Source organism: Schistocerca piceifrons, chromosome 9 (assembly GCF_021461385.2).
Source record: "Schistocerca piceifrons isolate TAMUIC-IGC-003096 chromosome 9, iqSchPice1.1, whole genome shotgun sequence".
NCBI classification, from domain to species: domain Eukaryota; kingdom Metazoa; phylum Arthropoda; class Insecta; order Orthoptera; family Acrididae; genus Schistocerca; species Schistocerca piceifrons.
The window spans coordinates 47154713-47170021 of record NC_060146.1 but is presented as its reverse complement, the minus strand read 5'-3'; the positions used below and the strand labels follow the sequence as shown (position 1 = coordinate 47170021).

The 15309-nt window shown below is 46.2% G+C and overlaps 1 protein-coding gene across 1 annotated transcript; it reads right to left on the bottom strand.

Annotated features, from left to right (window-relative positions):
- Positions 1-1506: 1506 nt before the first annotated feature.
- LOC124717184 (glycine-rich cell wall structural protein-like) lies at positions 1507-13313 on the bottom strand. Its single transcript, XM_047243961.1, has 2 exons — positions 13263-13313; positions 1507-3552 (listed from the first exon to the last, which is right to left on the bottom strand). Exons 1-2 carry the CDS (start codon positions 13278-13280, stop codon positions 2035-2037), a joined length of 1536 nt encoding a protein of 511 aa, XP_047099917.1. The 5' UTR covers positions 13281-13313; the 3' UTR covers positions 1507-2034.
- Positions 13314-15309: the final 1996 nt, after the last annotated feature.

Genomic DNA, 15309 nt, shown 5'->3' with positions numbered 1-15309 from the left:
ACTGCAGAATGATATGTTGCGAGACACTCTGATGTGTTATCACAGACCTGTGGTACGTTTTGTAGTCCTGACGCCATAAAAGGCCTAAACGTATGCACTTGATCTGCAGGTGTATGGTTTTGGATGTCTGTAAACGTTGTATGCAGTAATAGCTGTATGCCTATCCCGAAATGTAAAAAACAAGTTTTTAATACATTAAAAAAAAAGAAAAACAAAATTACGTGGTCGATGTCTCAATGACTCTGTGTTATGCACTCACGTCAGAGGACTCAAACGAGAGCGAATATGTGAATCACAGTTACACGTTTTCTGCTAAACGTGACAGATTCAATAGTGATCGCAAATTTTGGGTACTGAAATGCTTCAAGAATATTACATTGCATCTGGGGAGCCCTTTTGTGTTTGACTGGAAGCAAAATTTGTTCTGCCTTTTATCTTTTCTAGAGTAATCGTGTGCCACATTGTTTACATGTACTTAGAGACACTGACATGAACATTCCAAGTATTAGGATATACCATCGATCGCTTTTTTAAAAGTGTATTTATTAGCTTAGTGACCTAAAAGATACGCGGAGTGGTGATTTTGTTGTCCTGTTTACACGAGATGCATTGGGCTGTACTGTTTTCTTACGTCTGTAACTTTTTTAGAATAATAACTCTATGTCCTAAAATGTAATTAAATAATTTAACCAATAAAAAAAACTGGAAAAGTGTTCCAGCGGTAAAGCGGGTGCGTGAGAGCCGAGAGGTTGCGGGATTAAATATGGATCGAAACACGGATTTTTCAGTCTCCTTCATAAGTTAGGCTTCACGTCTCAGCGGAGTGAGGTGTCTGCGGGAAAGACACGAGGTTCGGATTGCACGTTAAACTTCACATAGCCCCTATTTCCCCTGTTGGATAACTGGAGTTTTTGGGGACACGTAGGTCGCAATAAGTGGCATCTGATAGAGAGACTTGAATCAGGTCACTGAACCACACGAAATTATTTATTACTATCCAGAAGATGGGGCTAAAGTAACTCAGAACTGTTAGGGTAAGAACATTCATGACGGACAATATGAATGCTGATACATGGCCTATAGGCGAGTTTGAGATATTGGTAGGCGACAGCAAGTATACATCTCGGTTGACACGCTCATTAAGAAGCGGAAGCTCATTTTCTGAGTCTGGTTCTTCAGTTAAGGCCCTTTAAACTGACATCAAGAAAAGTCACATGCACCAGGTCGTTTCCAGTCAAAATAGAGGTAAATGAAATTAAGAACATTGCTAGGAAACATCAATAACCAAAGTTCGGAGCGTGATCATTGGCATCAGAAGAGGTGTGTCTGATAATTGTAATAATGGTTTAGACTTCAAATTGGAAAACTACACAAATATCTTTAAATGATAAAAATAAGAACGAATGACACATAAAAGGAGGTTGACGGCACTCGTTACAAAGGATTGAAAATAATAGAGACGTCACTTTGATACAACCACTTTATTACAAAAGTATAGAATACACCTTTTCACGAATCAAGTATTATAAAAGTACAAAAAGAGAATATAAAAATGATTCGTCAAAAAAGAAAGAAGATATGTGTAATGGTAGAGATCGACATCGAATGCAATTTGTGTTGCATTGCGAATCTGAAAGATGGAATGAGACAAGACGCCAAGAAGTTCTGCAGCTGCTACTGAGCTCCACGGCACTTAATACCGCACTCCGCCCCTGGGCTGTTGACGAGATTGGTACAACGTTCCCATCTTCGCTGTTAAGATCTGGAATATGCAGTTGTCTCAACGCTGTCAAGAGCCCTTTTTAAATTCCTCAGGCGGTCAAGTACAAGTGAAGACAGTGAACTGTGATGGCACATACTTGATGATTACTCTCTTGCAACATCGTGGTGTTTTGTTTCAGTCCATATATACAGCACCATTCGGATTCAGCGAGGTTGAATAGTCATCGTGGTTTGGCCATCGAATCGTTCCCATCTTAATGACCCACAGTGGTGGGATGGAAATCGTTTCGATGGCGCTACAGAGAGACGACTTCAGTGCTTGTAGTGGCTCTTGTAGCCACCTCCATAGCCGCCTCCATAGCCGCCACTGTAGCTGTTGCTGTAGCTGCTGGCTCCACCTCCCAGGCTGCCAGAGTAGACGCTGCCACCATTCAGCCCACCAGCAGAGCTGGGCACGTAGACGCCCTTCAGCGGACCGCTGGAGCCGCCGGAGATGAGACCTCCAGTGGAGTAGGAACTGCCACCGTAGCCGATGCCTCCAGTCGAGTAGGAACCGCCGCCGTATCCGTAGGAACCAGCGTAGCCACCGCTCAACAGTCCCGTGCCCAGAGAGCCGGACGAGATGATGCCTCCGGCACCTGCGGCCAAGCCGGAAGAGTAGGCGCCCCCTCCGAGGCCACCGGCGCTGTAGACTCCACCGCCCAGGCCTCCCAGACCGCCTCCCAGACCGCCTCCAAGACCTCCCAGACCGCCTCCCAGACCGCCTCCCAGACCGCCTCCTAGACCGCCTCCGATGCCGCCGAGACCTCCAGTGGCGAGACCGCCTCCGACGCCGACTGAGGAGACACCGGTGGAGACTGGCACTGGGACAGGGTGTGGTACAGGAACGCGGACGGGGTAGGGCTGGGGAACTCCGACAGGTACAGGCTGGGGCACGCGGACGGGGTACGGCTGGGGCACGGGGACCGGTACGGGCCTAGCAATCGGGACGGGCACGGGTCGGGGTACGGCGACGGGGTACGGGCGGGGCACGGATACGGGGACCGGGTGGGGCACCCTGACGGGGTACGGCTGCGGTACGGGCACAGGACGGCTAACGGGGACGGGGACGGGCTGGGGAACGGGGACGGGGCGGTTGACTGGCACGGGGACAGGTTGTGGGACGGGCACCCTCACAGTCTGAACCACTGTCTGGGTCTGCGGAGCAGCGACGGCGACACCGCCAAAGCCGGCACCACCGCCGAAGCCTGCGCCGCCACCAAAGCCGGCACCGCCGCCGAGTCCTCCACCTAGGCCGATCCCTGCGCCTCCCAGTCCGGCTCCGCCATCAGCGAGCCCGATTCCAGCTCCTCCGAGTCCGGCACCGCCACCTCCGAAACCGCCAATGGCGCCACCGCCGCCGTAGTAGCCAGATCCGCCACCGTAGTAGCCAGATCCGCCACCGATGAGTCCGCTTCCGCCTCCGATGAGTCCACCGCCGCCTCCTACGAGGCCACTTCCGCCCCCGATGAGTCCGCCGCCGCCTCCTACGAGGCTACTTCCGCCCCCGATGTAGCCGGACCCGCCGCCGTAGTAGCCGGACCCGCCGCCGTAGTAGCCAGATCCGCCACCGTAGTAGCCAGATCCACCACCGATCAGTCCGCCTCCGCCTCCGATGAGACCACCTCCGCCTCCGATGAGTCCACCTCCGCCGCCGATGCTGTGCTCGCCAGTGAGAATACCGCGCTTGTCCTGTTTCTTGGCGCCATTGTCCGTTGTGGCCGCTTCAGAAACAGCCTTGGAGACTTCGCCAGCCCAGGCTGACGCCAGGAGCGCGCAAAGCAGGTACGCCTGTAAGAAATTGTAACTGCTAAGTACTTGTCTGAATCCGCACTCGTTCTACCTTGCTCTAGTATGTAGATCAGCGACGTAGGGGAGATTAGGAAAGGAGACAGGACGGCAAAATAAGTCGTTCCTGCTTCTAATTTGACACATTACAATACTCCTTCCCAATCTTTAACAAGTTCAAAAAAGTGTGTAAATCTTATGGGACTTAACTACTAAGGTCATCAGTCCCTAAGCTTACACATTACTTAACCTAAATTATTCTAAGAACAAACACACACTCCCATGCCCGTGGGAGGCCTCGAAACTCTGCCGGGACCAGCCGCACAGTCCATGACTGCAGCGCCTTAGCCAGACTCAGTGGCCGTGCGGTTCTAGGTGCTACAGTCTAGAGCCGCGTGACTGCTACGGTCGCAGATTCGAATCCTGCCTCGGACATGGATGTGTGTGGTGTCCTTACGTTAGTTAGGTTTAAGTACTTCTAAGTTCTAGGGGACTGATGACCACAGCAGTTAAGTCCCATAGTGCTCAGAGCCATTTGAACCATTTTTTTAACAAGTCCGGCTATTTCTGTGAATAACTTACTGCTTTTTCTTCAACATGTTGAATACGATATTGTAATATGTTTACAGTAAAGTATGTCGTTGATGAAACTTCCTGGCACATTAAAACCGTATGCCGGACCGAGACTCGAACTCGGAACCTTTGCCTTTAGCGGGCGAGTGCTGTACCAGTACAGTTTGGAAGGTAGGAGACGAGGTACTGGCTGAAGTAAAGCTGTGAGGACCGGGCGTGAGTCGTGCTTCGGTAGCTCAGTTGGTAGAGCACTTGCCCGCGAAAGGCAAAGGTCTCGAGTTCGAATCTCGGTCCGGCACACAGTTTTAATCTGCCAGGAAATTTCACATCAGCGCACATTCCGCTGCAGAGTGAAAAATCTCATTCTGGAAACATCCCCCAGGCTGTGGCTAAGCCATGTCCCGGCAATATTCTTTCTTTCAGGAGTGCTAGTCCAGCAAGGTTCGCAGGTGAGCTTCTGCAAAGTTTGGAAGGTAGGAGACGAGGTACTGGCAGAAGTAAAGCTGTGTGGACGGGGCCTGAGTCGTGCTTGGGTAGTTCAGTTGGTAGAACACTTGCCTGCGAAAGACAAAGGTCCCGAGTTCGAGTCTCGGTCCGGCACACAGTTTTAATCTGCCAGGAAGTTTCACATTAACGCACACTCCGCTGCAGAGTGAAAAATCTCATTATGTCGTTGATATTTGTGGTCAGGTTGCTTGGGAACTTGATAGCGGAGTTTTATAAATCATGGAATCAGAGCAGAACAAAAATCTAAAATTGTGATTAATAAACTACACAGTACACTTTTGTTTCTTCTGTGTCATCGCATAAGTGACACGGTTTTCTTCCCTTACAAGTATTTTGAATTTCAATGCAATTGTTCCTTAGCTTTTCGCCTAATGGTGAATCAGAATTATTTTCATTCTGGTCTCATCTAATGGTCGACTGTTAAGTATCGTAATATAAATCTGTGTTAGCGACTCATTTCTGAAAGTATATGTGTTGAGTGTTGCACTAGATGGAAGTGAAGCAGGATGAATGAATATTACAGCAAAGACGAGACAAGAATAAAAAAAATGGTTCAAATGGCTCTGAGCACTATGGGACTTAACATCTACGGTCATCAGTCCCCTAGAACTTAGAACTACTTAAACCTAACTAACGTAAAGACATCACACACATCCATGCCCGAGGCAGGATTCGAACCTGCGACCGTAGCAGTCGCACGGTTCCGGACTGAGCGCCTAGAACCACGAGACCACAGCGGCCGGCAGACAAGAATATTTTGAAAGTCGATCTTACAGGATAATGCAGAAGATTAGATGGGTAGAAAAGATATCTAAAAATAAGATACTGAATGTGAGCAGGGAGAATAATTTTTTTTTTTTTTTTTTTTGTAGAAGTTGACAAAAAGAGAGGTATATTGACTGGATACATTGTGAGTCATCGAAGAACAGCCAGTTTGGTAATGGAACGAAGTGTGTGTGTGTGAGTGTGTGTGTGTGTGTGTGTGTGTGTGTGTGTGTGTGTGTGTGTGGAGTGGAAGGGTAGGGAACTGTAAAAGTAGCAGAGATACATAAAGGTCTAAAGGTAGAAAAGGGGTGCAAATTTATTTAGGGTGCAGTAATCGTGCAGAGACTTACAGAGGAATCACTACCGTTCACAGCTCCATTAACGAGTATCGGACTGAAGACCAGAAGAACACCAGATACGAATGCAGTGGCGCATTTCGGGAGACAGAGTGTAAGGTAGCCATGTCTCTTCCTTTAGTGCGCATCACACTTGAGAAATGGCGGATTTTCAGCCAAACCTTGTAGGCACAATGCGCCAGAATTATTAATAGCCCGACAGGGAAGCGGGAGAAAGGCGGCTGTAAATCAGGGGAGAGCGAATCGGCAGAGGAAGCAAACGAGAACCGGTCGGCCTCCGTGTGCGCCGGAACCGTGAAAGCGACCGTCAGCTGTTCCATCGCGGTCGCACGTGACGTGAGTCACCGCCCACCGGCCACTGGCCATTGGCAGCAGCAGCTAGGTCCCGGTTCACTGTGTGAGCAGGGCCGGCACGTGGGACAGGAACGACCGTATCTACAGCTTCACCTGTGCCCCGCTGATGATTGCGAAGTACGTGGCAATGGGTGCATTCTACTGAACCACATATTGTGATAAACTTTAGCGAAAATTCCAAAACTGTGCGATATCAAGACTCGACCTTAAATTTCCAGTTTATCACGATAAGCTGCCTTAAATATCACACCATTTTTTTTTTTCTCACGGAATATTATTTCCTGCTAAGAAATCGCCTGATAACCGACCACGTTCATCAGCCTCTTCCGAGAGGCGGATCGAACCCGGTTCACGGATTAACGCCAAGTGCTGTCGAGCCAGACAGCTTGTATGTGGTTTTTAGGTGGTTTCCCACATCCAGATAGGTGAATACCGACCTGGTTCCTACGTACTACCAAGATACACACTATGCAGACTTTTAGAAAACGCTTTCACGTTTGAGGATGATATTTACTTTAGACACAGACAGTTGGGGTACACAGATTACCAACAGTCACTAACGGCGCCTCAACAGGTATAACATTGCTGACTGCACAGAAAAAATGGGCAAAAGCGCGAAGAAGAAGAAGAAGAGGGTTTGCTTTTCCCTGAAATAAATATTTCATATGTATTGCAAGAAAGTAAACATGCGAGGTTTGCGTTAACCATATAAATGATCAGTTCAGGTTTGTAGTAGATGAAAATTACTTTTCCTAGCTTTTGTTAATTTAACTGAGCACACGATAAAATTGGTCATGGAATGCAAAACATATCACTTACTTTGCTTTCTCGGGAAAAAACGTGTTGCTACACCAAACAATACTTCGCCTCTAGATTCTCCATTTTAATGTTTCTTTTTATTTTCTGCAGTGTTACATGATTTTTGAAACAGTCTTGTTCCACCACATCATTGTTCTGCTAGCTTGAATGCGAACTCTTCGTCATCATTTTCAGGTCTGGCGCCGTCTCCAGAATCACGTACATATAATTGTGTCCTGACCGTCCATTATATGGCTCCAAGAGGAGAGTTTGGATTCCAGTGTTGCAATGACAAAAGATCGGTAAATGTTTGGCGAGAAAAAATGTGGAATGACTGACAAGACATATAAAGACGTTGTGTTTAGGGTGAGGCAAAATTTATTTTTATTATTTTTTTAACATACTGGCTGACGGGGAGTGTTCATACATTCATCTCAATCGTGGCATCCCGACTATGACGATACGAACGTGAGGACAACAGATCACCCCGTCCCCGAGTGGAGAAAATCTCCCGCACAGCCGCGTATCGAACCCAGACCCCTTAGGTTAGCAAACCGCAGCACTGAGCGTGCAGCTACCGAGGCAGACAAGAGGGAAAATTTCGTCAGCGTTTATCGCATTTACGGCAATTCTCGTTGTGAAAGATAGTCTTCTATTCACCCCATTTCACAATGGTAATCGTTTTATTGCACAGTTATATCTGTACCATATTCGCAGCAACAGAACACACTTCGAATAAAGCTGAGCTGGCAAGAGTTGGGTATCTTCGGCGATGACGTCTGGCCAAATAACCCTAATATCAGTAACCCAACCAACACTGATTTTTCTATAGAATCGAACTCGCATGTACAAAACAGGATCAACAACTCCGTTTTCAGAGCTGGTTGTTTACGCATATGAGTGTTTATGACGTCAACTATGTGTCCCACAATGATGTAATCTTGCAGGTAAATTCAGTGTTATATGCGGATACTGTCTGCAAACGGTTTTCCGAAAAAGTTTGTATTAAAGAAGTAATAAACTGAATCGTCGTACCTGACCCTCAACTTTTACTGCATGGACAGCGAAAATGTAATAAGGGACGAACTTGTTTCAGTTATTTATTTCTTCGGAAGCTATGAGAGAGAAAAAGTTCAGAAAATATTTGAAATGATGTGTGAAGTTTATTGGAAGTCTCCAAGCGTTCTCATTACGAAATAGCGGATGAATGTAGATTGAGTAATTGGCTCAAGACACATGCACAGTTGCTAACTTTATTACTTGTACTTTGCTGAGTCTTTGATGTAGGACTGTACGTCCTAGAAGTCTGCCTCCGCCGCTGAGGGGTCTGTACTGCTGATTGGCGTGTAGGGGACTTGGGTTCGATTCCCAGTACTGCCACAGATTTTTAATTTGGTTAGAGGACTGGTACGGAATGCACTCGGATTCTTGAGGCTAATTGGGAGACAACTCGATCGATTAGCAGCGGTTCGAACTCGACAGCGATCGGGCAAGCGGTGTGGTGACCAGATGCCCCTCCTACTGCATCCAGAGACGCCGTTGGCAGACTATGACACGGCGGTCGGTCAGTCCCATTGGCATGTCTAGAGCAAGAACGCGGAGCTTTACCTCTCAATGAGTAGATCACGACAGAATTTTAAATTTTTGAGTTCGGTCAATAAATATATGAAACACTGGAGATCAATTTTTTTTTTTTTTTTTTTTTTGTCTCTGGGAATCACTAAATAGGTAAGAGCAAGTGAGATCGTATATAATTTGAGTAGTTTGTAATACAAATATTCACAATTTATACCCTGAAGGAGCGAAGGCGTGGTTTAGGCGACCGCACATGACAAGCGAGAAATCCGGGATCGAGTACAGCCCCGGCTCAAATTTCTATTTGACGCTAATACATAAAACATGAAACCGTTTTACAAGAATTTTATATGATCGGATTTTTCTGAATCCCTTCACATTTCCATGGAGCACATTTTGACGGTGGTAGACCAACGTGTTTAACTTCAGAACACGTTATAGGTCCTGCTAAAAATGTAGAACGGCAGTTCCGTGTATCAGCTCTATTCCCTTCCTGCACAACATAGAGACCCGCTCAAAGAAATTAATCTTCCAAGCCCGTACTGCCGAAAAGACAGCGGTATACTACCCGACGACGGGGAACGCTAATCTGGATTATTCAATCGGACTCGACCGGAAACTGCGGGACCGGTTCCAGCTAATGTACTGGAGAAGGTATCTGGATAATGTGGAGCAAAGTGGCCGCAGGATGTCTTGTCGGGCTATCATCTTGCCTCGTGAAAGCTGTTCGCTGTTGCATAATAGGAGGCCAGCTGCGTTAGCAAGCTATTACCGTCCGCTGGGTGGAGTTCCCGCAGACAATTAAACCAGCTTAAGCATCTAGATTCGTTTCAGTTCTCTCCCAGATAATCGTGTGAGAGCCATAAAAAGAACGAAATGACCTCTTGCCGTATCCAACTGCAGAACTGGACAGGTTTTTTCTGTTTCTGGCGCAACTCCGTCTATATTCCTCATAAGAAAATTTAAGAACAATAATCTCGTCACTAAAGAGTAGCCACGAGTTGGCTCAAAAATGGCTCTGAGCACCATGGGACTTAACATCTGAGGTCATCAGTCCCCTAGAACATAGTACTACTTAAACCTAACTAACCTAACGACATCACACACATCCATGCCCGAGGCAGGATTCGAACCTGCGACCGTAGCTGTCGCGCGGTTGCAGACTGAAGCGCCTAGAACCGCTCGGCCATAGCGGCCGACAGCCACGAGTTCTCTTGGACAGGTGCGGGGATGCACATTTAGCCTGATGTCGAAAGAACCGTCTTTCATTCGGTCACATACGGCTGTAGCAGAAATATTGAGGACATGTAAATGGCGATATAAAGTGGTACTGGAAAATTAGTAGGCAACAGAACACCGTGCAAGAAAACTGAGATACGGAAGGATCAATAGGAGATCTGTTAAATATAGTTACATGGTACTGGAAGGGAAATATTGTAGCGGCTAACAAGGGTTACGAAATGTAAAGGAAAATATAGAAAGCTGGAGGTATAGCTGATGCTCAAGACGTTTTTACCGAAATACTGCAGTAAGACCAGGGAGAGAAAACTGAGTAAATGGTCATGATCAAACACCACTGATAGCTGATGAATTGACTTTTCAAGGAGTAGACATATTTAAATATCTGAGTAGCATTTTTAGCGAGCAAAATAGACTGGAAACTGAAATAAAGGTAAGGATCGAAACGGAAAATAGATCATGTTCTAGCTTATGGGACATGTTGTGCCGTAGAGAAGTTTCGAGAAGTTTTAAAATCATGCTATCCCAGGGTATAATACTCTCGGTAGCACTATATGGCTCTGAAACGTTTACATCAAGGGAAATAGATGAACAGAAACTACTAGTCTTCGAGAGGATGATATTAAGGAAAATGTTTGGCCCCGAGAAGGATACCCAGCCACAGGAATGGAGGATAGTAAAAACATTACGATCTGGCAGACTTATATTCGCAAGCTGATATCGTCCAAAGGATGAAGAAAAAAAGATGGGTGTGGGCTGGACACCTAGTTAGGATGGAAGCGGAAAGGCTGCCGCGAATCTCATTCTCAGCATCCGTGGAAGGCACAAGGGACTGAGGATGGCCAAGAATAAAGTGGAAGGATGAAGTTACAGGGATACGGGGGCGATGGGCCTCAGAAAGGGAAAATGGATCGCGAAAGGCAGGAACAAAAATGATTGTTGGAGGAATATAGAGAACGCATATGGCCTCTCACGCCACAGCGACAGTTGAAGAATCGACGGCTTCGATCTCGAAAACTGACGACGGCAGGGAGAACGGTGTACTGACCACACGCCCGTCCATATCCGCGTCCAGTCACGCCTAGCGCCTGTGGACGACACGGTGGCCGGTCGGTACCGTTGGCCTGTTCGGAGGGAATTCAACTGAGTTTAGTCTGGAGCGCTGTGAATGGTGTACCAGACGGTCATGTCATACTCTACCGCTGACAGTGAGGCAGTGGAGTTGTGTTCACACTATAGTCGTAACTAAAGTGGTCGCAACGAGTTCGTAACCCACAGGGACCATATACAAGAGTCACGGTGTATCAATGACGATCGGATTCAAACCCGACAGCAACTGTCGCTCCCAATGAATACAGGCCAGTCTCGATAATTTCCTAAGCGAACGTGGCAATGGCAACTGCATTCTAGTGACAGCTCGAGCCTGAAGTTCGCTGACGTTGCTGATTGTATTGTAGTCTTCTTTTGAAAAACAATTTAATGTTAACACAATTAATGGATAACTAGTTTCGGTAATATGTATTGCCATCCTCAGATTCATAAAACCGTACAGTAGTAGTCACATCAGAATGTGCTTACGCCACTCTGCACTTGAGGATTATACAGCATGGAGAAAGGAACGAGGTACTACAGTGAAATGCCAGGTGTTTTATCACAAAGTGTGTAAAACTTTGAGTATACATGGGACGTACAAGACACATACGTGTCATGTCTACAGGCTTAGTGGTATAAAGCGATGTTGACTGCCACAGTTCGTGTTTTATGTCCCTGTCTTAGTCCTTGCGAAACCGACGACCTCCACTTACTCTGGGAGACTGTAGAGTACTGGAGTACAGCAGGAATGTACCTTATTAGGTTGGTGAATTTATTATTACACAAACTGGTAAATACAGAGTTCTGCACAATGGCAGATACAACAGAGGTTCTCATTATAGTTATAGAAGCAGTATTGCGAAATGTAATAGTGAAGTGAAAGGAGGGTATTCTCACTTGGTTCACAGTTACAGGTTTGAGGAATATTCATTTTCAGAGAAAAATAAAAATAGAAAGGAGTGTTGCAGCGTTATTGACGTTGGAAGAAATGATAGTCTGGTATCTCAACACCAGTTCTGAAAGTGGAGGTGTGTGTTCATAAACTGTAAAATTGTAAATGTATATGATACTCTGGACTAGAAAACTAAATGTGGTTTTTAGTGATCGTCTCTAGCTTTAACAGTAAATAAAAATTTCTTGAAATAAATATTCTTGCGCTAAACTACTTAATTTTCTAATTTTTCAAAATTAATATTCATAATAAAAAGCGGCTTGAGGCAATGAGAAGTGTCTTGAAGAAAGTCAGTACAGCTGTGGACTCTAAATAAGTCTTCTGGATGTATGAAAGCCCTTAAAGCATATTATGTCCACAGATTCTATTATAGTTCCTTACACAGTACGTAAAGAAAGGGCAGTCACATCACTAGTGTTGAAGTTGGAAGCACCTGCACGTCAGATGTGAACTGAAGGTGTACGCTTCAGATAATGATAGACACTGGCTTTAAAAAATAAAAATTTCTTGAAACGAATATTCTGCCATAAATCTGTTGTTTTTGTTTTAAGTTTTCAAGGAAAATAGTGGAAATAAAAAGCAGCCTTATGCAGGAAAACTGTCGATTTCAAACAATTAAGTACAGATATGAAATATTAATAAGCGTACTGAATGTGTGAAACCTATAGAGCTATAGAGGATATTAGGATGTATATGTAATTCCGTAGAAATTGTTTTAGGTCCGCAGACTGAGCTCCTGTGGAAATAAAAAGTGGCCTCATGCATAAAAATTAGCTCTTTCAAGAATTTTAATGTAGATGTAAAGTTATAGACAGGGTGCTGAATGTATGAACCCTATGGAGCGTTATGAACACTGCAGAAGTTATTTTACCCTATGGAGCCTTATGAACACTGAAGTTTTCTTAGGTCCAAAAACTGAACCATGTGGAACTCACCACAGCAGTGGTGCTCATCTTGCACAGGTTGTGGAAGTAAAACATGCCCTTAAATTACCTCAGTCAAGAAACTAATGCAGCTGTGAAGTGTTAATAAGTACACTGAATGTATGAAAGCTACAGAGATATGGAACATTATTAACACTGTAGAAATTATTTCGAGTCCGAAAACTGAACCGTGTGGATCTCACCACAGCAGTAGTGCTCATCTTGCTCGGGTTGTGGAAATAAAACGAGGCCTACCTCAGTCAAGAAATTAATGCAGCTGTGAAGTGTTAATAAGTGTACCGCATGTATGAAAGCTACAGAGATATGAAACGTTATTAACAGTGCAGATATTATTTTAAGTCCGAAAACTGAACCGTGTGGAACTCACCACAGCAGTGGTACTCATCTTGCTTGGGTTGTGGAAATAAAACATGGCCTTAAATTACCTCAGTCAAGAAACTAATGCAGCTGTGAAGTATTAATAAGCATACTGAATGTATGAAAGCTACAGAGATATAGAACGTTATCAACACTGCAGAAATTATTTCAAGTCCGAAAACTGAGCCGTGTGGAACTCACCACAGCAGTGGTCCTCATCTTGCTCGGGTTGGCTGTTGCTGCCTGTGAGAGGAGCCGAACTGTTGTGCCCTGGCGATGATCCGCCGGCAGTATATATACACATCCCCGGCGTGGTGGCATTTCGCATCCACACACACAGGGAGAAAGGGAGGAGGCAGTCCGGGCCGACTCATCCGCAGAAGGCAGACAGCCGCCCCTCTCCCCGCACGGCGTCTGGAGGGATGGCCTGCCGGGGTCACCGCGAGTACCGCCAGTGGGAGGGGCCTTCCGCGCCCTGCAACTCCGGTAAAAAGCAGCCGCACTTGCAGCCTAATCACAGCGCGCCACTTTCGCTACCTGCGGGTCAGCGCAGCAGATCTGTAGCGGCTAGTCGATCGCCCCGACAGCCAGAAAGGACCGGTAGGGCACTTTCTATGCCGCCGCCGCTGCCACACACTTTCGGGCCATTTCTCCGTCGCCGGTCTGTTGCAACCGTGGCGACCTTTCGCCGGTCGCAGCCTTCCTTCTCAGCCACCGGATCCACCCACTAATTCCAGTCGGCCACGGCCGACCACCGTGCACCAGCAGAACAGCCTGTCTGCATTACGCAGCTACAGTCGCCGCTACTTTGATACGCATTCGTTGTCGGGATACTGCCTTGGTGTAACGGATAGCCGAAAACAAAACAACGTACACTTTACTGAAAGGATCACTCTAAAGGAATCCTTCGGTTACAATTGGGGACACAAACATCAAACGAGCACGCATTACGCGCTATCTTGGGGTAAACATAGATGAAAAATTGAATTTCCGCGAACACATAAGGCTAACAACAGACAAAGCAGAAAAAATACTCCACAAACTGGTGAGGTTAAATTCAAAACAGTAAAGACTACTTCTGCCAGTCATACGTACATACCACTGTGCGCTCTTCGAATCAGTACTCAGCTTTGCAGCTAGCACGTGGGCACATAGACTGAACGTGGTCACCAACAAAGCATCCGTCAGACGAGGGCAGAGAAGTGTCCTACTTAGGCTATCTGGAGCCTTCGGTACTACCTCAGCGGATGCACTGTGTGTGGTGCTCGGAATATGCCCCATAGATATCACGATCAAATACAGAGCTGCAAGGTACTGGTTAAAGGTGGGGAGACTAGATAAGGTACACACAATAACCGGTGTGCCGATATAGACGATACGTGACCTTAAAAGTTGGCGTTTGGATACATGGCAAGGTGAGTGGGATGTAAGTGATAAGGGACGTAGACTGCACGACTTCCTCCCTGAGAACGAGACATATCGATCCCAGCCGCGGTATGGTACATTTCTTAACCGGACACGGACCTTATCCCACGCACTTAAACCGCGTGAGTCTGAGGCAGACACCTACATGCACATGCGGGGAAGAAGGTTCCCCACAACACACTGTCTTTTTCTGCGGGCAGTACGCGAACAATAGACATTCACTACACTTAGATTACACAGATACAGACATAGATATATACACAGCAATAAGAGACGAAGAACAGTGGGCACAATTAAACGCACTGAGCCGGCCGGTGTGGCCGAGCGGTTCTAGGCGATACAGTCCGGAACCGCGCGACTGCTACGGTCGCAGGTTCGAATCCTTCCTCGTGCATGGATGTGTGTGACGTCCTTAGGTTAGTTAGGTTTAAGTAGTTCTAAGTTCTAGGGACTGATGACCACAGATGTTAAGTCCCATAGTGCTCAGAACCATTTGAACCATTTGAAACACGCTGACAAACAGTATTTCAAAAACAACACATGAAGAGTATATGCGGACACGACGTCACAGACATGCCTATGTGCAGCGTAACAGAAATCTCCAGAGGATGGACAGCGATACCCACAGTGACAGCGAAAATAGTGACAATGAGGAGGAACAGGAGGAGGAAGCCGAGATGTGACAGTAAATAAGCAAATTGCTGGCAATCTAGCCAAGAAAACACCAAATGCTGTACATGGATACGCACCTAAAGTAGTTAATACATAGGATTAGTAACAAATAGGATAAGCAGCATTATTTCTCTGCTAATAACCATTTGTG